This window comes from Camponotus vicinus, unplaced genomic scaffold, assembly GCF_025532165.1.
Source record: "Camponotus vicinus isolate PSW18456_S1 unplaced genomic scaffold, iyCamVici1.0 SCAF_1, whole genome shotgun sequence".
NCBI classification, from domain to species: Eukaryota; Metazoa; Arthropoda; class Insecta; order Hymenoptera; family Formicidae; genus Camponotus; species Camponotus vicinus.
The window spans coordinates 30,687,633-30,705,428 of record NW_028141945.1 but is presented as its reverse complement, the minus strand read 5'-3'; the positions used below and the strand labels follow the sequence as shown (position 1 = coordinate 30,705,428).

Genomic DNA, 17,796 nt, shown 5'->3' with positions numbered 1-17,796 from the left:
AGATACGAAACCGACAGAATAGAATGTCATCGTGATCTAATTCGAGATTAGAATATTGGCGCCATATGCAAATGAGCCCAATTTACCTTTATTCGCATTGTCTTTAATTCCCTTCGCACAGTTTCATGTTATCATTTATTATTATTTATTATTATCTTTAAATAAATATATATCTTTTTCCACTATAATTATGATATACATTCTAGATTTATTTATATTTATTTCATTCTTTTCTCTTTCAAACTTGAAAATAAAGAAGATCCGGATATCTTGTTTAAAGAAGAGATATCTTGTTTATTTTCAGAATGATTTGTCATTATTCTGTGATATAATATTTTTATAAGGCAATTATTTTTTATCATGTCTGATTTAAAAGCTATATAATCTATTATAAGAAAAGCTTCGTCTTAAATTAAAATTTTGTGTATTAAAATACCTTGAATTATACATGTATTTAAGAATAAAGGAAATATATATATGGAGTAAAAAAATTTAACTATATAAAGAAATGATATAAAAATAAAATAAAATATATAAAAAAAACGTATAAAAATATCTTTCTTACTTGACAAATCACGCGAAGTATAATTCATTCTTCAATCTACCATGAAGTTGGCCACGCATTCATAGCGACCTCTTTGTTAAATGTGTCACATATATAACATACGTGTGCGTACGTCATACGCTTATCGATACCATTATTGACTTGTGTATGATCTACGATTGACATTCACCAGAAAGAGCGAGAGCGAGAGAGAAAGAGAGAAAAGCTGAAGAAAATCGGAGGAGGTGTCTCATTCCCTTCACTTGTTAACGAATCGTGGATACATTCCATAGTATCTTTTAGACGAGAATCGAACTCTTTTACGAGGTGCGAGTGAGTGTCCTGCAAGTAGAACACGCTTTTTCAGACGAATAAACGGTATATTAAACTTGGTTAAACATTAACGCAAGATTCAGTTAACCTCAAACGTCAAACTGCCGCTGACGTTTGACTTTTTCCGAGATACACGATATATATTTCATCTCTCCATATATAATATTACATTTATATTATATATATCTATTTGACTTATTATTATAAATATTAATCATTCCTAACAATTCTAAGGAATCTTTTAAAATGTAGCTTATATTAGACATACATCTGTCATATAGAATGTTTATTCATTCACGATACAAAATGTATATAATTTATGAAAAGAAAGAAATAACATATAATACTACAGCACCTCTGCTAAGAAATCATATGAGGTCTATCTATATCCTTAATATATTGATATCTATCTATATCCTTAATATATTGATAAAAATATTTTCAAATTTCTATTTAAATAACAATTAATCTTGTTTGATCTCTATCAGGTAATGGATGCATTTGGCGACAATTTTGTCAATGAGCCGGAAATAGATCCAGCGGCAGAGTTTCTAGCAAGAGAGCAGGATCAATTGGCTGGTTTAGAGGATGAGATTACACCGATGGCTGTGACTTTGGCTGCAGCAGCAGCGGCAAGTCAAAGTGATGGTAAATAGGATTTGATATACAAAGAATGCTGGGCAAGAAATTTGTTTTATCCATTTGTAGATAGTAGGAAATATATACATAAAATTTGATTAAATATGTCAGAACATATTGTTTTTTGTATATTGTAAATATAAATAATATCTTATAGATGATCTGTCTGGGAAATTTGGGAATCTGAAAGTTGGTCCAGGTGGAGATGCTGAAGGCAGTTTTGAAATTGTAGATGCTATTGGTCAGTCAACAGAAGCACAAACACCACTGACAATGACAGGTATAAAAATATTTTTAAATCTTGTTTCAATTGCACCTTAATAAGAATTAATTAACAAATTGTATTTTCATATATATATAGAATCAGCACCTGTAATTGCACCAGTCAAAGAAGAACCTGAAAAGATAAAAAAATGGAGGGAAGAACAGAAAGCACGTCTTGAGGAGAAAGGTATTAAAATCAAAATATAAAATATCTTAAAATAATTATGTTATGATTATTTTATGAGGATGAATAACATTGCATGGAAATTTTTCAGATGCGGAAGAGGAGAAGAAAAAAGAAGAATGGAGAGAAGCTGCAAAGAAAGAGTTAGAAGAATGGTATAAACATCATGCAGAAGCTATTAATAAAACGAAAACTACTAACAGGTAATTTTACTAATTTTCTATTATTTTGTCTTCTATTTTCTTGTATATATACATCTATCTTTAAAAAAATTGACAAACTAAACTAAACATCAAATGTGATTGTTAATTATTGGTATTTGTTAGTGCTTATCAACAAACTATATAGTAGGAAAATCTCTATAATAATATTTTTATTAAAAAACATAGAAAGCAATGAAAAATGTAATATGTTTTATTAACAAAAAGAATAGTAAATATTATGTTATAATCAATGCAATTAATATAAATAATTCAATATTTATAAATAATTTTTAAAGTTTTTTGAATATATATATAATTGTATTATTTTCATTTCGCTTCTTAGGGAGTCGGCCAAGTAAGTTAAAATATCTTTATTCGCATGAAAACATGCATTGCATCATGGTTTATGCATTGTAACACAATTTGCTTTCACAACTTTGAAAACTTCAACACTGATTGTTCAGAATGTAAATCAGGAACATAAAAGCACAATTATCTCTCATTTTTTCTTTTTCAATTGTCACAATATCGCTTCTTAATACATTGTTATAAGATTGCACTAAACAACATTGATGAAATTATTCTCAAGATTATCTTTGCTTTACAATTATTCTCAAGATTATCTTTGCTTTACAATACTTGAAATGTGCATATATTGACTGATATACATCTAAATGTACATGTTAATCTTTGAATGTTTGTCAATCATCCCTCTATCACTCTAAGAACTATATTTTCATATAAACTGAACAAGAAAAATATGAATAGTTGAATCAATGAACCATTAGGAATATTATAGAAGAATTGTGATAAATAATTTGGATTGAGTCCAGTATATATATATATATATATATGGTAAATATATGTATATATATATATATATATATATATATATATATATATATATATACACCACATTATTTAAGTATATTACTCAAGTATAATACAAAATATTTATTTTCCCCCTTTGTTTCCAAATAAATCGAGATATATAAATAAAATATATCACTTAATTTTTCGTTTCATTATATTACTAACTGATGTAATACATGATTTGGCATTGATTTGATGCACATTCTTTCACGAATAGGAATGCGGAGAAGCAATTCGTTGCAGAGGCAGATGAGGTTGAACCAGGCACCGAGTGGGAACGCATTGCCAAGCTTTGTGAATTTAACCCAAAATCATCTCGCACTTCCAAAGACGTCTCTCGGATGCGCTCGATTATTTTGCAATTAAAGCAGACACCGCCCACTCCCATTAATGCTTAATTAAATTGAAGAAGCTATTAGACATTAAAGATATGAATTATGATAAATAAAAAAATATGATTAAAAAAATGAAATAATAAATGCGTCGTGTGATCACGGTGCGATATTATAACGAAAAGGAAAACTGATTAATGTTCTGTTAAAAATAAAGTATGTAATATTATATTATGTATAATAAAGATTATTGATAACAAATACAATAGTAATAATAAAAAACCTGAACAGCATGTATTTCTGGTAAGATACAACAAAGGGAGAGATTCATATGGAAATCAGTAAATATACTTATCAGTAATGAATATTTATTAACTGCGAAAAACGATGAATATTAAAAGTATATGTTAAGAGTTTTAAAAATTTTATCGCGAAAGTTTTCAAGTTACAAGTCTTCTGTAAAAACATCTCAAAATATATATATCCATTTTCTCTTATTTTATCTACAATGTAGAGTTTGTTGCAACATTATATAAAAAAAGCCTTATGAGCGTCCTTAACTTAATTAAGACTTTCTATAGTCAATTACATTAATTAACTCTAACTCGAGGTAAATTAATTTTGTTTTCTTATATCATGCAGGATTGTAATCTAAGAAGAAGCCAATGCTGCTAATTCAAAGTTCAGCAATCCAGATTGTCAATGTAATTCCTTTTGTTGTTTAATTGTTTGCAAACAATTTTTTCCTGAGCGATTTTATATTATTAAATCTGCAAGTTAAAAGAGAATTAAAAATTAAAATGCGCGCTATTTTATTACTATTAATAAATTTAAAATTAAAATGATGCAATTAAAATTTAAAGATGTCTAATATACCTATATGGATCACGTTTCATAGCTAGCTGCATATCGTGCCGCCAACGATAAATATAAGGATATTTATCAGGATAAATCGTAGACAAAAGTGCATTATAGACAGCATGATCTAATTTTGTTGGTGAAGATCTAAAAAATATTATTAATCATGCAAAAAATGTTGTTTAAATGAAATATATTTTTGCATTAAAAATGAAAAAATGGTTGTTTACCCTTCAATAAATATCACAGAACCTTCTTCAGCAGTCTGCATATCATCATCAGAATCATCCTTGATGGGTTCTGGTGAAGATGGAGGTGTCAAAAATTCTAAGCTATCTATAAAATGGAAAATACATGGTCAATATTAATCTTTATTATATAATAAAATCATGATTAATAATAAGATATTCTATGTATAGTATAATATTTCATACACACCACAAAAAATATGAAATAAACAATACCTGTATCATCTTTAATTTCATCAACTTTAGTAACTAATGAGCATAAGCGTAATTTATCACATAAACTTTCTGCTTCATTAACAATTGTTTTTTCTGGCATTTGTTGGCAATTTGCTGGCACATGTTTATTCATATTATTAGTCTGATTATTCTGAAGAAACAAAAATGTTGAAAAAATTAATTGTATAAAAAATATAAACATTGAAAGTATAAACAAAAGTTACTTGATATGTTTTTATACCATAGAAGAAAATGATGGGTCCGTATTCTTAAATCTCTGCTCCAAAAACTTTTCGAGTTTTGCCAATCCTTCGTCACTCCGGAAATCGACGAAATCCTTCAAGAACGGCCAGTATTCTTTCCAAGGCACTTGACATTCCTCAGCAAGATCTCTAAACAAAAAAAGATACATTAGATATATAGAAATACTAAAAACATTAGAAAAACAATTTATCTATTAAAATAAATAAAATTTAGAAAAAAAAAATTCTATTCAAATGCATATAATATCATTAAATGATGAAAAAATTACATCAATTAAAATAATTATAAATTCTAAATATGTGTGGTTTTTTAAAAAATATTTCTCACAGATACATATTGTAAGTAATATCAATATTAAAAACAAATATAGTAATAATTAATAATTTAAATTTATTTGTATATATACCTTCCAACACGTTCTAATCCTTTTTCTGTATCTTGAAGTCTCAGAACTAAATTAGGACTGTTTCCAATACTGAATGCATCACCTTGTCCCTTCTTAGGAGTAACGCGTGGTGGTGTTTTCCATTTTTTCCGAAATTCTACTGCCTGTGATTTAGTCATTGGACCTGCAAATGCCCTTACTTCTACTCGTGGGCTAATAGGATCTATATTCAAATTCTGAAAATAATAAAAAAGATGGTAAAAAATTTCTTTTTTTCTTTTTTTTTTTAATAAAACTAACAATATATAATTCTTTCACATCTTAATATGATATTTTTACTTACAAGTGGACTAGTTGGTGAAAATGGTTCTCCAATGATAGGTGGACATGCATTGCCTTCTGCTCTTAATACAGGTACATAAAATTGATCTTCTAGTAGCATACATATCTCACGCTTCAGATTTTCATTTTCTTGCTGCTTCCTGCTACATATTATCTAAAATCAAATTATTACTGCATATATATAAATATATATAAAAGTAAAAAATAAAAATAAAAAAATAAATTAAGAACATACATCCACAGGCAGCTGTTTATACTTGTTTGGCAAAGTTTTAATACATTGAGAATAGGAGACGAGAACCCGGACTACATCTTTATAACCATATTTAACAGCAAAATGTAGCGGAGTCTCATTGAGTCCTTTGTCAGGTGTATTTAAATATAAATCCTGCATAATCTGTGCAGGATTTAAATACATTTTTTTACATTCTTCTTCCCCATAATGCCATTGCATAAACTTAGGATCTCCAACAGTATTTAATATCAATTCACACATTTCTGGCTTATTCTTGTTTGCTGCAATATGCAGAGCATTATAGCGGGAACCCATCTAAAACATAACAGAGTTGTTTTCTATAAGAAAATATATGATTTACTATACAAATAACTAGGTAATAATTTTAATTTAAAATTACATAAATAATTATAAATTATTAGTTATTTTATAATTGTAAATTGGCTTCAATATACACATTTGATTATACAATATTTAAAAATTGCAAAATATACTTGCTTTTAAAATTTCAGGTGTATCCGCACTACTAATTAGATATCTGGGATTTTTCCATACAGTTTTCTTAACACATTCCAAATCCCCATTTTCAATTAACCTTTTAAAAGCCTGAAGCTCCTGCACTTCTGGTGCTTTAAAATTACTAGATTTTTCTTGTGTCGCAACAACGGTGGGTATAACTGTGGAATAATTGCTAGAAAGTTGTTCGTATCCAGCCCTTACATATGCCACAGCATCAGAATGATTCTTGAAAATTTTCAAACGGCCCTTCTTGTAATTTTGTATCACTTTTAAAGCAGTCTGCATATCTAAATAAATATGAAAGACTTCTGCAAAGGAGAGAAAGAATAACATTTAACAATATAATAATAATAATAATTAAAATTGTATAATGCAAATTAACATTGTTTTTTGAAAAAATTGATATCTAGATTCTCACAAAAAAAAAGCTTTGCTCTATAAAATTATAATTAGTAAACCAATGTTGTATCCATTACCTTCTTCATCTGACCAGTCTCTATATTCCAGTGGTACATACACAGCATAGAATAACATCTCATTTGAAAGATTGGGACGTGTATTGCATCTAAGTTGCTTCTCCATATTTTCGTTCTCGTTCATCGCAGATATCTCGTCTTCTCCTACAAAAAATTCTCGTTTATATAAATTATACCTTAAATAATACTATATATATTTACATATCTATATAAAAATTAGAAATTATATCTATATATAAATTATTCGTGTTTTAATCCGCAAGAATTTTCTTTGATGTAACGACGAGTAAACAAATAGTTTATATCTGGTATAAATTAGATACCACCTTTGATGTTTCCTCGCGTATGTTTATCGGAGGATGACAGATGTCGCAAAACAAAGTGTCAACCGGCGCAGTCTGCGATCGTTTCTCATCTCGTATCAATTCGACGAATTTTCGTGATTACTTCACGAAGTTTGAGAATATCCCAGGGACAATCTTCCAAGATAATAATTTCCACAATTTATAGGAAAAGAGATATTACGGAGGTACGGAAAATAATATTGCTCTATATACAAAATCAAATGTGTGAAATACGTGCAGAATTACATTATAACCGTAAAAGACAATAGCGCGCATCATCTTACGCCATAGGTAATAAATAACAATAAGACGAGTATCAATTAACCTAACTTGACCCACATTTCACTTGACTTACGAACTTCGAGCTGATTTACCAATCAGAGAAGCGATCATGTGTGATGTTTTGCTAGGGAAAAATTATGTAGTTGTCCAAGCAAAGCAAATTTTTTTGTCTCTTTTATTATTTTTAAAAGTTTAGAGAAAAAATTGATTTAAATATTAAACTTGACATAAAAAAATTTTAAAAAATGCTTGACTATTTTCAATTCAGTTCTGCTTCTGGATGGACGATAACTTTGATGTTTAGCCTACCCGATGTATTAGAAGTATACGCATGGTATATCGAATTTATTTTTATATATTTATGAATATTTACCAAATATCATTTCAATCGATTTATACACGATGCTTTTTATTAAAATTAGTAGCACATGAGTTTAATAAGAACGTGACAAAAAGAAAAGATACATATAATAATCTAGGTTACGTTCCAAAACGTAAGTAACCGAGGAAAATTTTACTCGATGGCCGATTTGAACCAATCGGAAAGGCTTAAAAGAGTTTCGGAACGGCCATCGAGTAAAATTTTCCTCAGAGAGGACGTTTTGGAACGTAACCCTATAAGGCAATAAAATTCCTCTCTTAACGTGCCACGTGTTAGCGCTCTATTAGCTAGTAAAAAAAAAGTATCGTTTTACGTGTCAATGTAATTCGAGCCGAACGCTCTTATTGGCCGCTTGAGATACTGCGCTTTGCTGAATATTATTGCGTTCCTATCGTCTCTCGTGTTCTTTTCTTATCGCATATTATATTCGATCGATTCGTATTAACCGTAAGATTATCGTGTTCCGTATTTTGAGAAAAATCAGCCCGACATTACGTTTTCAATAATTATCGTGGCCGAGCCCGCGCTTTTGAAGAGCCACGTGTTACCTAGCGTTGCGTCTCATTAGCTGTTGGTCATGTGACTGCGAAGCATCGACCAATCAGGGCGAAGTCCTTATCAAAACGTATCCCTACCCTTGACTAGCTAATGCTTGCCGGTTCAATTGTCGAGACGGATTAGTTTGTTGCAGATCGTGAGAAGATTTGGCAGGGACAAAGAAGGAGAGAAGGAGTGTGTGTACGAAAAGAAGAATATCGGAAGGATCAAAAAAGGTAAGATCTATTATTATATTCTTCGTGTCTTCTTTTTCTTTATCACAAAACTATTCGTGTACACTTATTATATATAATTTAGTATTCAATTTCTAACGATGCGGAGTATTTTTCCTAAGTAAACAAATACGAGATATCATAATGTTGAAACAATGTAAGTGCATGTATTTAATCTTCAGTTGGTCGCATTATTCTTTAATTAATTTAAGTGATGAATCGCAATGAAATGGCAAGCTTGCCAGAAAATCTGAGATCAGCGCTTTATTGTTAGCATCTGGAAGGATCTTTGAATGACATGCAGGCATAAACGGATCATGTTACTTCCGAAAGAAAAAACTATTTGAAAAAGCGCGACTAATGGAAAAGAAAGAATAATAATCTCTAGAGAAGAAGTACTCTTTGGAAATATCCTTATACTAAATTAATTACTAATTAATTATTAAAAATTTATCGATTTTTTCCTTTATAATTAATTTCGATATACATAGATATACTTTTTACCTTTTCTGAATTTTTTTCCATGAAAAATAGAACAATTATATATCCAATAATTGAAAGAAGGATCGAGGAAAAATATATTTTTTGAAACATCTGAATTTTTTAATTTTTTTTAAAACATTAAAAATAAAACAATTGTATATTCAATAATTGAAAGGGAAAAAAATCGAGAGAAAAATATAAACAATAAAGTTGAAAGGTATTACGATACTATTTGGATAAAGAACTATTATCCTATTCTATGTATATATTCAGACCTAACATCCCCTGAAAACAATCGGAATTGTAAAGAAACTATAAGATAAAGATCTCACGTTTTTAATTCTAAATCTTTACTTTTTTATTGAATTTTTGGGTGTTTATGAAACGACATCGTCGATTTCTTGTTTATATTTTGTCGTATGGCTATTCAATTCCGAGGCAAAAAAGAAAAGGAAAAAAAGAATACTCCAAGACGCAGGTAGTAAACTTGCGGGCTGAAAGTCATAAACAGTTTCCCTTGGGTACGATATCTTCCGGATGCAATGTATTTTTTATGATTGCCCTTTCATTTTATGATAAAGTATTCAACGCTTTGAAACTTTGTCCCTTTGTATGGGACGATTTTTCTCGTCACATGACGAGATTTCCTTTCTGCCATTTTTTTTCCTTTCTTTTCTTCTTTCCTCCTTTATCCTACTACTCTTTACTGCGATTTGTTTCAGAGTTCAAACGAGTCTGAACACGTTCTTTCTGATTGTAACCTCAATTGTGTTATAATAACAGAATTAAAAATAAATACATATATTCGGTAAAAATTTAGCGTATCGTAATATGTAATGTGTATTTAGAGAAAGAAAGAGAATTTTATATCATGCCTGTGCAAATGAATGTTAAATGTACATTACAAGTTGACTTTGCAAAAGAGAGACTGCAATATGTTAAATATTTAATAGGTCTTTTTTTATTGATATATACTCTAACAACACACATGTCCAAAAGATGTCCAGAGGTCGTCGAGAGGACATCCAGAGGACATAAAATATCTTTTGGCTGTCATCTAGATATTCTATAGACGTCTTTTGGACATGTGTGTTGTTAGAGTAAATATTATTATATATATATATATATATATATATAAAATATTTATAATAATATAATATTTATATATTTATAATAATGTAATATATATAATAAATATATATATATTTATCTATAGTATGTAATTATATACACATTTTTTTCTTTGATAAGTTTATTACATATCTTTTGTTTTGCTGATATTACTTATTAATATTGCAATATGTTTTATTTTTAGACAAAAATGTCTCAAAGGGGAAGAGCGAGCCGTGGGCGAGCCATACACCAGCAGCGTGCAGGGACTTCGCAGGAACAACAGCTTCCCCATGCTCAACCATCGACAAGTGGTGGAGCTATTCGCAGACCAGGACATTCTGCTGCGCAAGCTTCTGCAGTAAGTAGTAATATATGCTATTGTTAAATTACATTTAATACATAAAATACATTTGTACAAGAATAAAATTTTTTTGAAGTTATAACAATGAAGAGATTTATATTGAAGATATGCAATATATATTTTTTTTTTGTCAAATTATGATAACTCCTAAGATTGTAGAAATATGTTATGTATAAATTGCATGAGTAAATTGTGCATAAATAATTATACATAAATAATTGTTTCATATTCGATTCTTGTATAAAGTGCTGTTGATGGTTCAAATATGTAATAATAATAGAAATATTTGACTATTTATAATTAATATATGAGACCTTTATGTATCTTTGTATATATTTCCTTTCATTGATATATTTTATTTTCCTTATATTTTCATTTTATTTCCTATTATTCGTAATAATTGTTATAATTGGTAATATTATTTTATTTTATAGATTTGAGCCATACATTTGCTAATATAAAAATATTAATACAATTAATTAATTTAGAAAGAATTGTGTTCTGTAATATCTAATGTATTGTCTTTTCTTCTTTTTGTTCTTTTTATAAAGCAGGACACAGATTTAAAATGATTTGACCAAGGTTAGTAGCAGTATAAAATTCATTTGCTGTCAACTATGCCTTTTGTTGAAAATTATTTGAAATTTATTTATATCATTTGCTTTTAAAAATGTATCGCTCATATTAGTACTTTACCAATTAATTAACTAAAATTTTGGCAGTACTTTACTGTAAACTTGTCTTCAAATTTGGCATTCTACTTACCAAACATTAATATGCTAACTTATTCACTAGGAATGGCATTGTATTTATTGCAATTGGTAATGGAAGTAAATCTTATGGCAGGTCACTGGTGGACGCGGCCAAGTTCAACGCGTTGGCGAGAAAGGCGACAGTGCAGTTGCACAGATAGGCAGAGGCCTAGAAAAAATGGGCGTTCAACCTGGTTCGTTTTATTATATTATTGTTTTCAGATTTATAAATGATATATAAATGTGTGTATAATTGCATTAATAATATAATAAATAGTACAATTTGCATTAATCGTATAATAAATTCTCAGATACTCTAGCATGATTCTTTTTGGACGACAAATATATTATCACGTGTAAGAATTGTATAAGTATAAAATTGATATGTACATTTTGACAAATGCAATTTTTTTTATGCACAAAGTACATATATATGGCTTTCTGTACATTATTTTTTTAAAATTTACAGCTTTAGATATTTTATAAGTATGATCAAAATGTTCTAAAAGTTTGTGTTGTTATTTGAAGATTTATGTTTAAACATTCATCTTTTTCGATATTAAATGATATCGAAATTAATATCTTTATAGGTGGCAGTGGAGATGCTGGTGCAGTGGGAGGTCCACCTGTTGCGCTAAGCGGAAGAGGGGCAACTCGCGGCAAAAGAATTTTGCCTGCGGATATTTTTGTTACAAAACCGAGCCATATAGAAAACAAAAAGGGTGAGCAGTAATAACTACTAATAAATTAACTTAATTTATAAAAATACAAAGTAAAATATGTGCTTTGTGATTCTCTGCATTTCTTTCTTGCTATTCTTAAATTTAATATTTATATATACAATCTTCTTTTTTTTCCTCTAGAAAATTTTTAATTTTTTAAAATTCTTTTTATCTCCTTTTGTTTGTTTGTGTGTGTGTGTGTGTGTATTTTTTTTCTCATTCTTTATTATATTATAATATATTAATTTTCTTATAAATTTTCATGAATAAATTTTTCACCATTATTTTTTTTTTGTTTTGTCTCAAAAATTATTTTCTTATCGTTCTTTTTTTTATTTCAATGCAATTTTTAGGAAATTCCGGTAATAGAATTGTGTTGCAAGCGAATTATTTTAAGTTACTTAAGGAGACCGATTGGGCTATTCATCAGTATCGTGTCGATTTCGCGCCTGAAGAAGATCGCACAGCTGTGCGTAAGGGTTTACTCAAACTGCATCATAGGAGTATTGGGGCATACATCTTTGATGGCACTGTAATGTATACGAGTCATCGATTGCCTGATGTAAGTGTATACATATATGTATGCTTAGTATGCATCTTTTGGATCTTTTGAGTTGGATTTCTCTTTAACATTTTTTCAAGTAAATAATAATTGGTACATTATTTAGCAAATGACATTTACATCAACTCGACAATCGGATGAACAACATATAACGATTACTGTCCGTCTCGTTGGTGATATGCTGGTGGGAGATATCCATTATATCCAATTCTTTAATATTATTATGAGAAAATGTTACGAATTTCTGGAATTAAAATTGATCGGTCGCAATTATTTTGATCCTAGAAATAAAGTGAGTATAACTTCAGATGCAATTATTATTTTATTTAATGCTCAGAAATAATCAATATTTATAATAATAATGGCTTAAATGCAGATTGGCTTGCCCGAACATAAACTGGAATTATGGCCAGGATATGTGACATCTATTCGTCAACACGAACACGATATATTAATGTGTGCTGAGATAACAAACAAAGTTATGCGATTAGATACCTTGGTAGATATCCTGAATGTTTGTTATCAAGAAGATAGACAACGATACAGAGTAAGTTAGGCTTATAAATAGGTGTTATATTTTTTCTTTTATTTTTAAGGAAGGTTTAGTGAAAAATTACATATTTAAGTATTTGTTGAAATTATATTTTTTATTGTTGCTTTTAATTTTATTTAAATTGTGTGCATAAGTGTGTTTTTATATTTTTCGATTTTATTGCAAAAATAAATTTATTTATGCATGTGTGTAGGAAAATTTCGCCAACACTGTAATTGGTACAGTAGTTCTTACTCATTATAACAATAATACATACCGTATCGAAGATGTGGACTTTTCTACAACTCCTTCCAGTTCATTTGCCTTAAGAAACGGCGATAAAATAACTTATGTAGATTATTATAGAAAAAAATATGAAATAACAATAAAAAATCCAAAACAACCCATGCTTGTAACTAAATCTAAAACAAGAGATCGACAAGCTGGGGAAGCAGAACGAGTTTATTTGGTACCCGAACTATGTCGGGCGACAGGTACGTTATTACAATTATTTATTACAGACAACTTTTCCAAAAGTTATTTATATTATTCGTTGCCATTGCATCTTCGGACTTAATATCAATGATATGGCTTTTTATAAATGTTAATGGAATAAATGTTTATGGAAATCTGTTTATATATATTTGTCGATTTGTATATAATTTTCTAATTGCAAATTCTTTTGTATTATAACTTGCAGGTTTGACCGATTCCATGAGAGATAATTATAAGCTTATGTCAAGCTTGGCTACACACACCCGTCTCAATCCAAGTTCGCGTATTGAGAAGTTAATGAGCTTTAATAAAAGACTTCTCAGTACAAGAAATATTGTGCAAGAACTTTCCGAGTGGAATTTGCAATTAGATAAGAAGTTACTTGATATACCCGGTCGTGTGCTAGCCCCTGAACAACTTCGATTTGGTGGAGAAGTATATATCAAAAGTACAGATGGCGACTGGACGAGAGAAATGCAAAATAAAAAATGTTTAATTTCTCAACAATTGCGGGATTGGGTTTTAATAATTACAGAAAGAGATCAACATGCTCTTGAGGTAATTTATATATTTATTTGCAATATATGTTTACATTTATGTGTATTATGTTATGTTTCTGTATCTCTCTACTTCTCGTTAATTTATATATGTGTGTGCGTGTGCGTGCACGCGCGCGCGCGCATGTATAATTATCTTAATTTTTGAAAAATAATTACAAAATATTTGTTCTTATATTAATATTTCCTCATCCTTTCATTTATTTGAAATCATTATAGATTTATTGTTTTTATTTTTTAGTATATTTATTATCTCTATTCTTTCTTTATTTCTTTCTTATAATATAAATTATTATTATTACTAATATTATCACCATTATTATTATTGCTGCTTATATGTAATTTAAAACAAAGATTTCAAAAAATTATTGATCTCTTCCAAACAAGCACAGCTGAATATTAAGTACAATATTGCGAATTTAGATTAAAACATATTACATTAACATAACAACAAAGAACATAATAAAAATCGAGTCCTTATCTTAATATTTTGTTTCAGAAATTTTTAGGTACTTTAACGAAAGTATCTATAGGAGTATCGTTTCGAGTGGAACGCCCGAAAATACATAGTATTCGCGACGATAGACCAGGCACATATAGTGAAACGTTAGAGCACATTCTAAGCAAGAAAATACCGCAATTGGTATTTTGTGTGGTGTCGAACAATCGCAGTGATCGCTACTCAGCAATTAAAAAGAAGTGTTGTGTAGATCGACCTGTGCCATCGCAAGTTTGCTTGTTTAAAACTATGACACATAGGAATGTCATGTCTATTGCTACAAAAATAGCAATACAGATGAACTGTAAATTAGGCGGAGCACCATGGTGCGTAGATATTCCAATGGATGGGTTGATGATAGTTGGATTCGATGTTTGTCATGATACAACTGTTAAAACCAAAGATTTTGGTAAGCGATTGCGGTAAAAGATTGCGTCAAATTACAACAGTACTTAGTTTTCAAAATTAAATCTTGATTTATTTATTCGCTATTTGTTATGATTTCTTAGCTTAAATTAAATTCTTAATTAACTTTGCAAAAATTACTTTGCTGAAATTTTGCATATGTCATGTTTAGGTACTTTGCCACATATAATTTTTCGATTTCTTAATGTGTGGAAAAATGTGAAGGCAATCTTAATATATAGTATGTACATTGAATTTGCTGATCTCTAAACATTGATTTTTGTCATTACAGGTGCTATGGTAGCGAGCCTTGACAAACGTATGACGAGATATTTCAGTGCGGTGAATGCACATGCAAACGGTGACGAATTATCAAACGATCTTTCTCAAAATATTTGTAAAGCTGCACAGGCATACTATATGACAAACAGAGTTTTGCCGTCGAGCATTGTGATCTATCGTGACGGTGTTGGCGAGGGTCAAATACCACAGGTGATGGAACGTGAAGTCGTGCAGATAAGAAAGTCTCTGGATGTGTTGTATGGGGCCCCGGATAAATACAAAATGGCGTTTATAATCGTGACGAAGCGATTGAACACGCGATTTTTCCACCAAAACGACAATCCACCTGCAGGTACGGTGGTCGACGATGTCATCACGAGTCCGATTAAATATGATTTCTTCATCGTGTCGCAAAAGGTGCGACAAGGCACAATAACACCCACCTCGTATAGCGTAATCTTTGACAATCTCGGTTTAGATGCGGATAAGATACAACGTATGTCGTACAAATTGACCCATATGTATTTCAATTGTTCGAATACTGTTAGAGTACCAGCGCCCTGTCATTATGCTCACAAATTGGCGTTTCTTGTAGGTAGATTCATTCATCGAGCGCCAGATTCGCAACTGCAAAATACTTTATACTTTTTGTAATAGCTCTTTTATATTCCAACATAATTATTATTATTATTATTATTATTATTATTATTATTATTATTATTATTATTATTATTATTACTATTATTATATTTCATTTTTTTTAGTTTTATACGTACCTATATTATAGATACTATCTTTTTTTTTTTTTATTGTTTCTCAGACAAATTACAAGTATTAGTATTTTTTTAATTTATGATTATCTTAAAACTTCAAAAGACAGAGCAGGAAAAAGAAAAGAAAATTTTAAGTTGTGATTATCTCAAAAGATTATTTCAAAAGACAACAGAAAAAGAGAATTCAGATATCAATTACGTTTATAAAAATTTTCCTATATTAAAAATGAAGATTTATAAAAAAGTAATAGAGAAAGAAGAAAAGATAAATAAATATACACAAATATATAGACAACTTATCATTTTCGATTAGCACTGCTGCCCTAATTTTTCACATGATCCTAGACTTTCCTAATTCCTTTGAATAAGAAATTCAATTAATCTTTTCACATATCGATAGTATAAATTAGTAAAATTATGTGAAATATTTGTTAATATTGACCTTTTTTTTATCTTATAAAAAACATGTGTATCTTTATCTTACATTCCTAATCTTAATTTTGTTAAATCATTAATACATAAATCTGAAAACGAAATATTTAATATAATGATAAAATAAAAGTACAATAACATTGTATTAAATAATATTATATTGTATATTATATAATATATAGTATTGTACTATAGAACATACAATATTGTATTATATAATATACAATATAGTATAATTTATTATATGATATATAGTATAATGTATTATATGATATATAATATTATATATCATATATACAATAATATTTGAGATATTTTACCTTAATTGTACTATCGAAAACGAATGATAGAAATATTTGAAAAAAAAAAACTTTACAAAATTTAATATAACAAGAAATTAAGAATTATACTTGAATTAAGATTTTACAATATTCGTCAGTCATCGGAAATAAGACTTTTGAGGTTTAATGTGATAATAATACTATTTCCAAGAATTTTTTATTTCTTGAGTGCTACTGTAATCGTCAATTTTAAAAATAAATATATATTTATAATTATTTTGCTTACATGCAAGTTATATACTTTATTGTACTTGCAAAATTATGTTTATAAAATACACTTCTTCTGATTGCAAAATAATTTGATAATTAAAATATATATTTCTATTTTTCATTTTCTAATATATTAATACACAAAATATTTTTGATGACATCAATGAAAAATCTAACTATATGTTTGGATAAGAAATGTTGCTAAAATCAAATATATAAAATATATTTTAAAAGAAAAAGTTATCGTGTATACATTAATTTGGATATAATTTATGGATTTTCTCTCCTTTCTCTCTCTCTCTCGCAATTCTATTTTTTGAAGAAAAACGCAAATCTTGAAAAATTTATCTTAATTTTCATTGGTGCCAACAGGTCATCCCTTAATTACATGTTTATTTTGAATTGTTATAATGCTATAAAGTTTCTCATAATGATCAAATCAGTTCATGTATCAATTTATGACGTAAAATAACTTCATTATTAAAAAATATGTTTCATATTTAGATGTATTATCAAGATATTTGCAATTTATAAGAGTAGTTAAATTTTTTAACATTTGATACATAATTTTACATGTATATATA

At 28.6% G+C, this 17,796-nt stretch overlaps 3 protein-coding genes across 9 annotated transcripts; 2 read left to right on the top strand and 1 right to left on the bottom strand.

Annotated features, from left to right (window-relative positions):
- Positions 1 to 660: 660 nt before the first annotated feature.
- Clc (clathrin light chain) lies at positions 661 to 3,603 on the top strand. Of its 4 annotated transcripts, none has more exons than XM_083078552.1 (7): positions 661 to 877; positions 1,366 to 1,525; positions 1,674 to 1,796; positions 1,878 to 1,967; positions 2,056 to 2,167; positions 2,511 to 2,522; positions 3,258 to 3,603. In XM_083078552.1, the coding sequence occupies exons 2-7, from the start codon at positions 1,369 to 1,371 to the stop codon at positions 3,436 to 3,438; spliced, it is 675 nt and encodes a 224-aa protein (XP_082934678.1). In that variant the 5' UTR covers positions 661 to 877; positions 1,366 to 1,368; the 3' UTR covers positions 3,439 to 3,603. The 4 variants fall into 4 exon arrangements, with proteins under 4 accessions (XP_082934678.1, XP_082934662.1, XP_082934668.1 ...); XM_083078536.1 differs by having other exon boundaries at positions 662 to 922; XM_083078542.1 differs by having other exon boundaries at positions 663 to 871.
- A 38-nt stretch (positions 3,604 to 3,641) lies between these two features.
- Ankle2 (ankyrin repeat and LEM domain-containing protein 2) lies at positions 3,642 to 7,678 on the bottom strand. Its single transcript, XM_083078484.1, has 11 exons — positions 7,242 to 7,678; positions 6,916 to 7,059; positions 6,419 to 6,747; positions 5,921 to 6,235; positions 5,687 to 5,839; positions 5,365 to 5,579; positions 4,936 to 5,086; positions 4,695 to 4,845; positions 4,461 to 4,566; positions 4,249 to 4,377; positions 3,642 to 4,142 (listed from the first exon to the last, which is right to left on the bottom strand). The coding sequence occupies exons 2-11, from the start codon at positions 7,037 to 7,039 to the stop codon at positions 4,094 to 4,096; spliced, it is 1,722 nt and encodes a 573-aa protein (XP_082934610.1). The 5' UTR covers positions 7,040 to 7,059; positions 7,242 to 7,678; the 3' UTR covers positions 3,642 to 4,093.
- Positions 7,305 to 16,593, top strand: LOC145959435 (piwi-like protein Siwi). Of its 4 annotated transcripts, XM_083078295.1 has the most exons (12): positions 7,305 to 7,444; positions 8,605 to 8,696; positions 10,492 to 10,647; positions 11,497 to 11,596; positions 11,993 to 12,124; positions 12,478 to 12,686; positions 12,793 to 12,978; positions 13,063 to 13,233; positions 13,433 to 13,712; positions 13,919 to 14,271; positions 14,770 to 15,178; positions 15,467 to 16,592. In XM_083078295.1, exons 3-12 carry the CDS (start codon positions 10,498 to 10,500, stop codon positions 16,108 to 16,110), a joined length of 2,634 nt encoding a protein of 877 aa, XP_082934421.1. In that variant the 5' UTR covers positions 7,305 to 7,444; positions 8,605 to 8,696; positions 10,492 to 10,497; the 3' UTR covers positions 16,111 to 16,592. The 4 variants fall into 4 exon arrangements, with proteins under 4 accessions (XP_082934421.1, XP_082934415.1, XP_082934435.1 ...); XM_083078289.1 differs by lacking the exons at positions 7,305 to 7,444; positions 8,605 to 8,696 and adding an exon at positions 9,541 to 9,654 and having other exon boundaries at positions 15,467 to 16,593; XM_083078309.1 differs by lacking the exons at positions 7,305 to 7,444; positions 8,605 to 8,696 and adding an exon at positions 9,676 to 9,697.
- Positions 16,594 to 17,796: the final 1,203 nt, after the last annotated feature.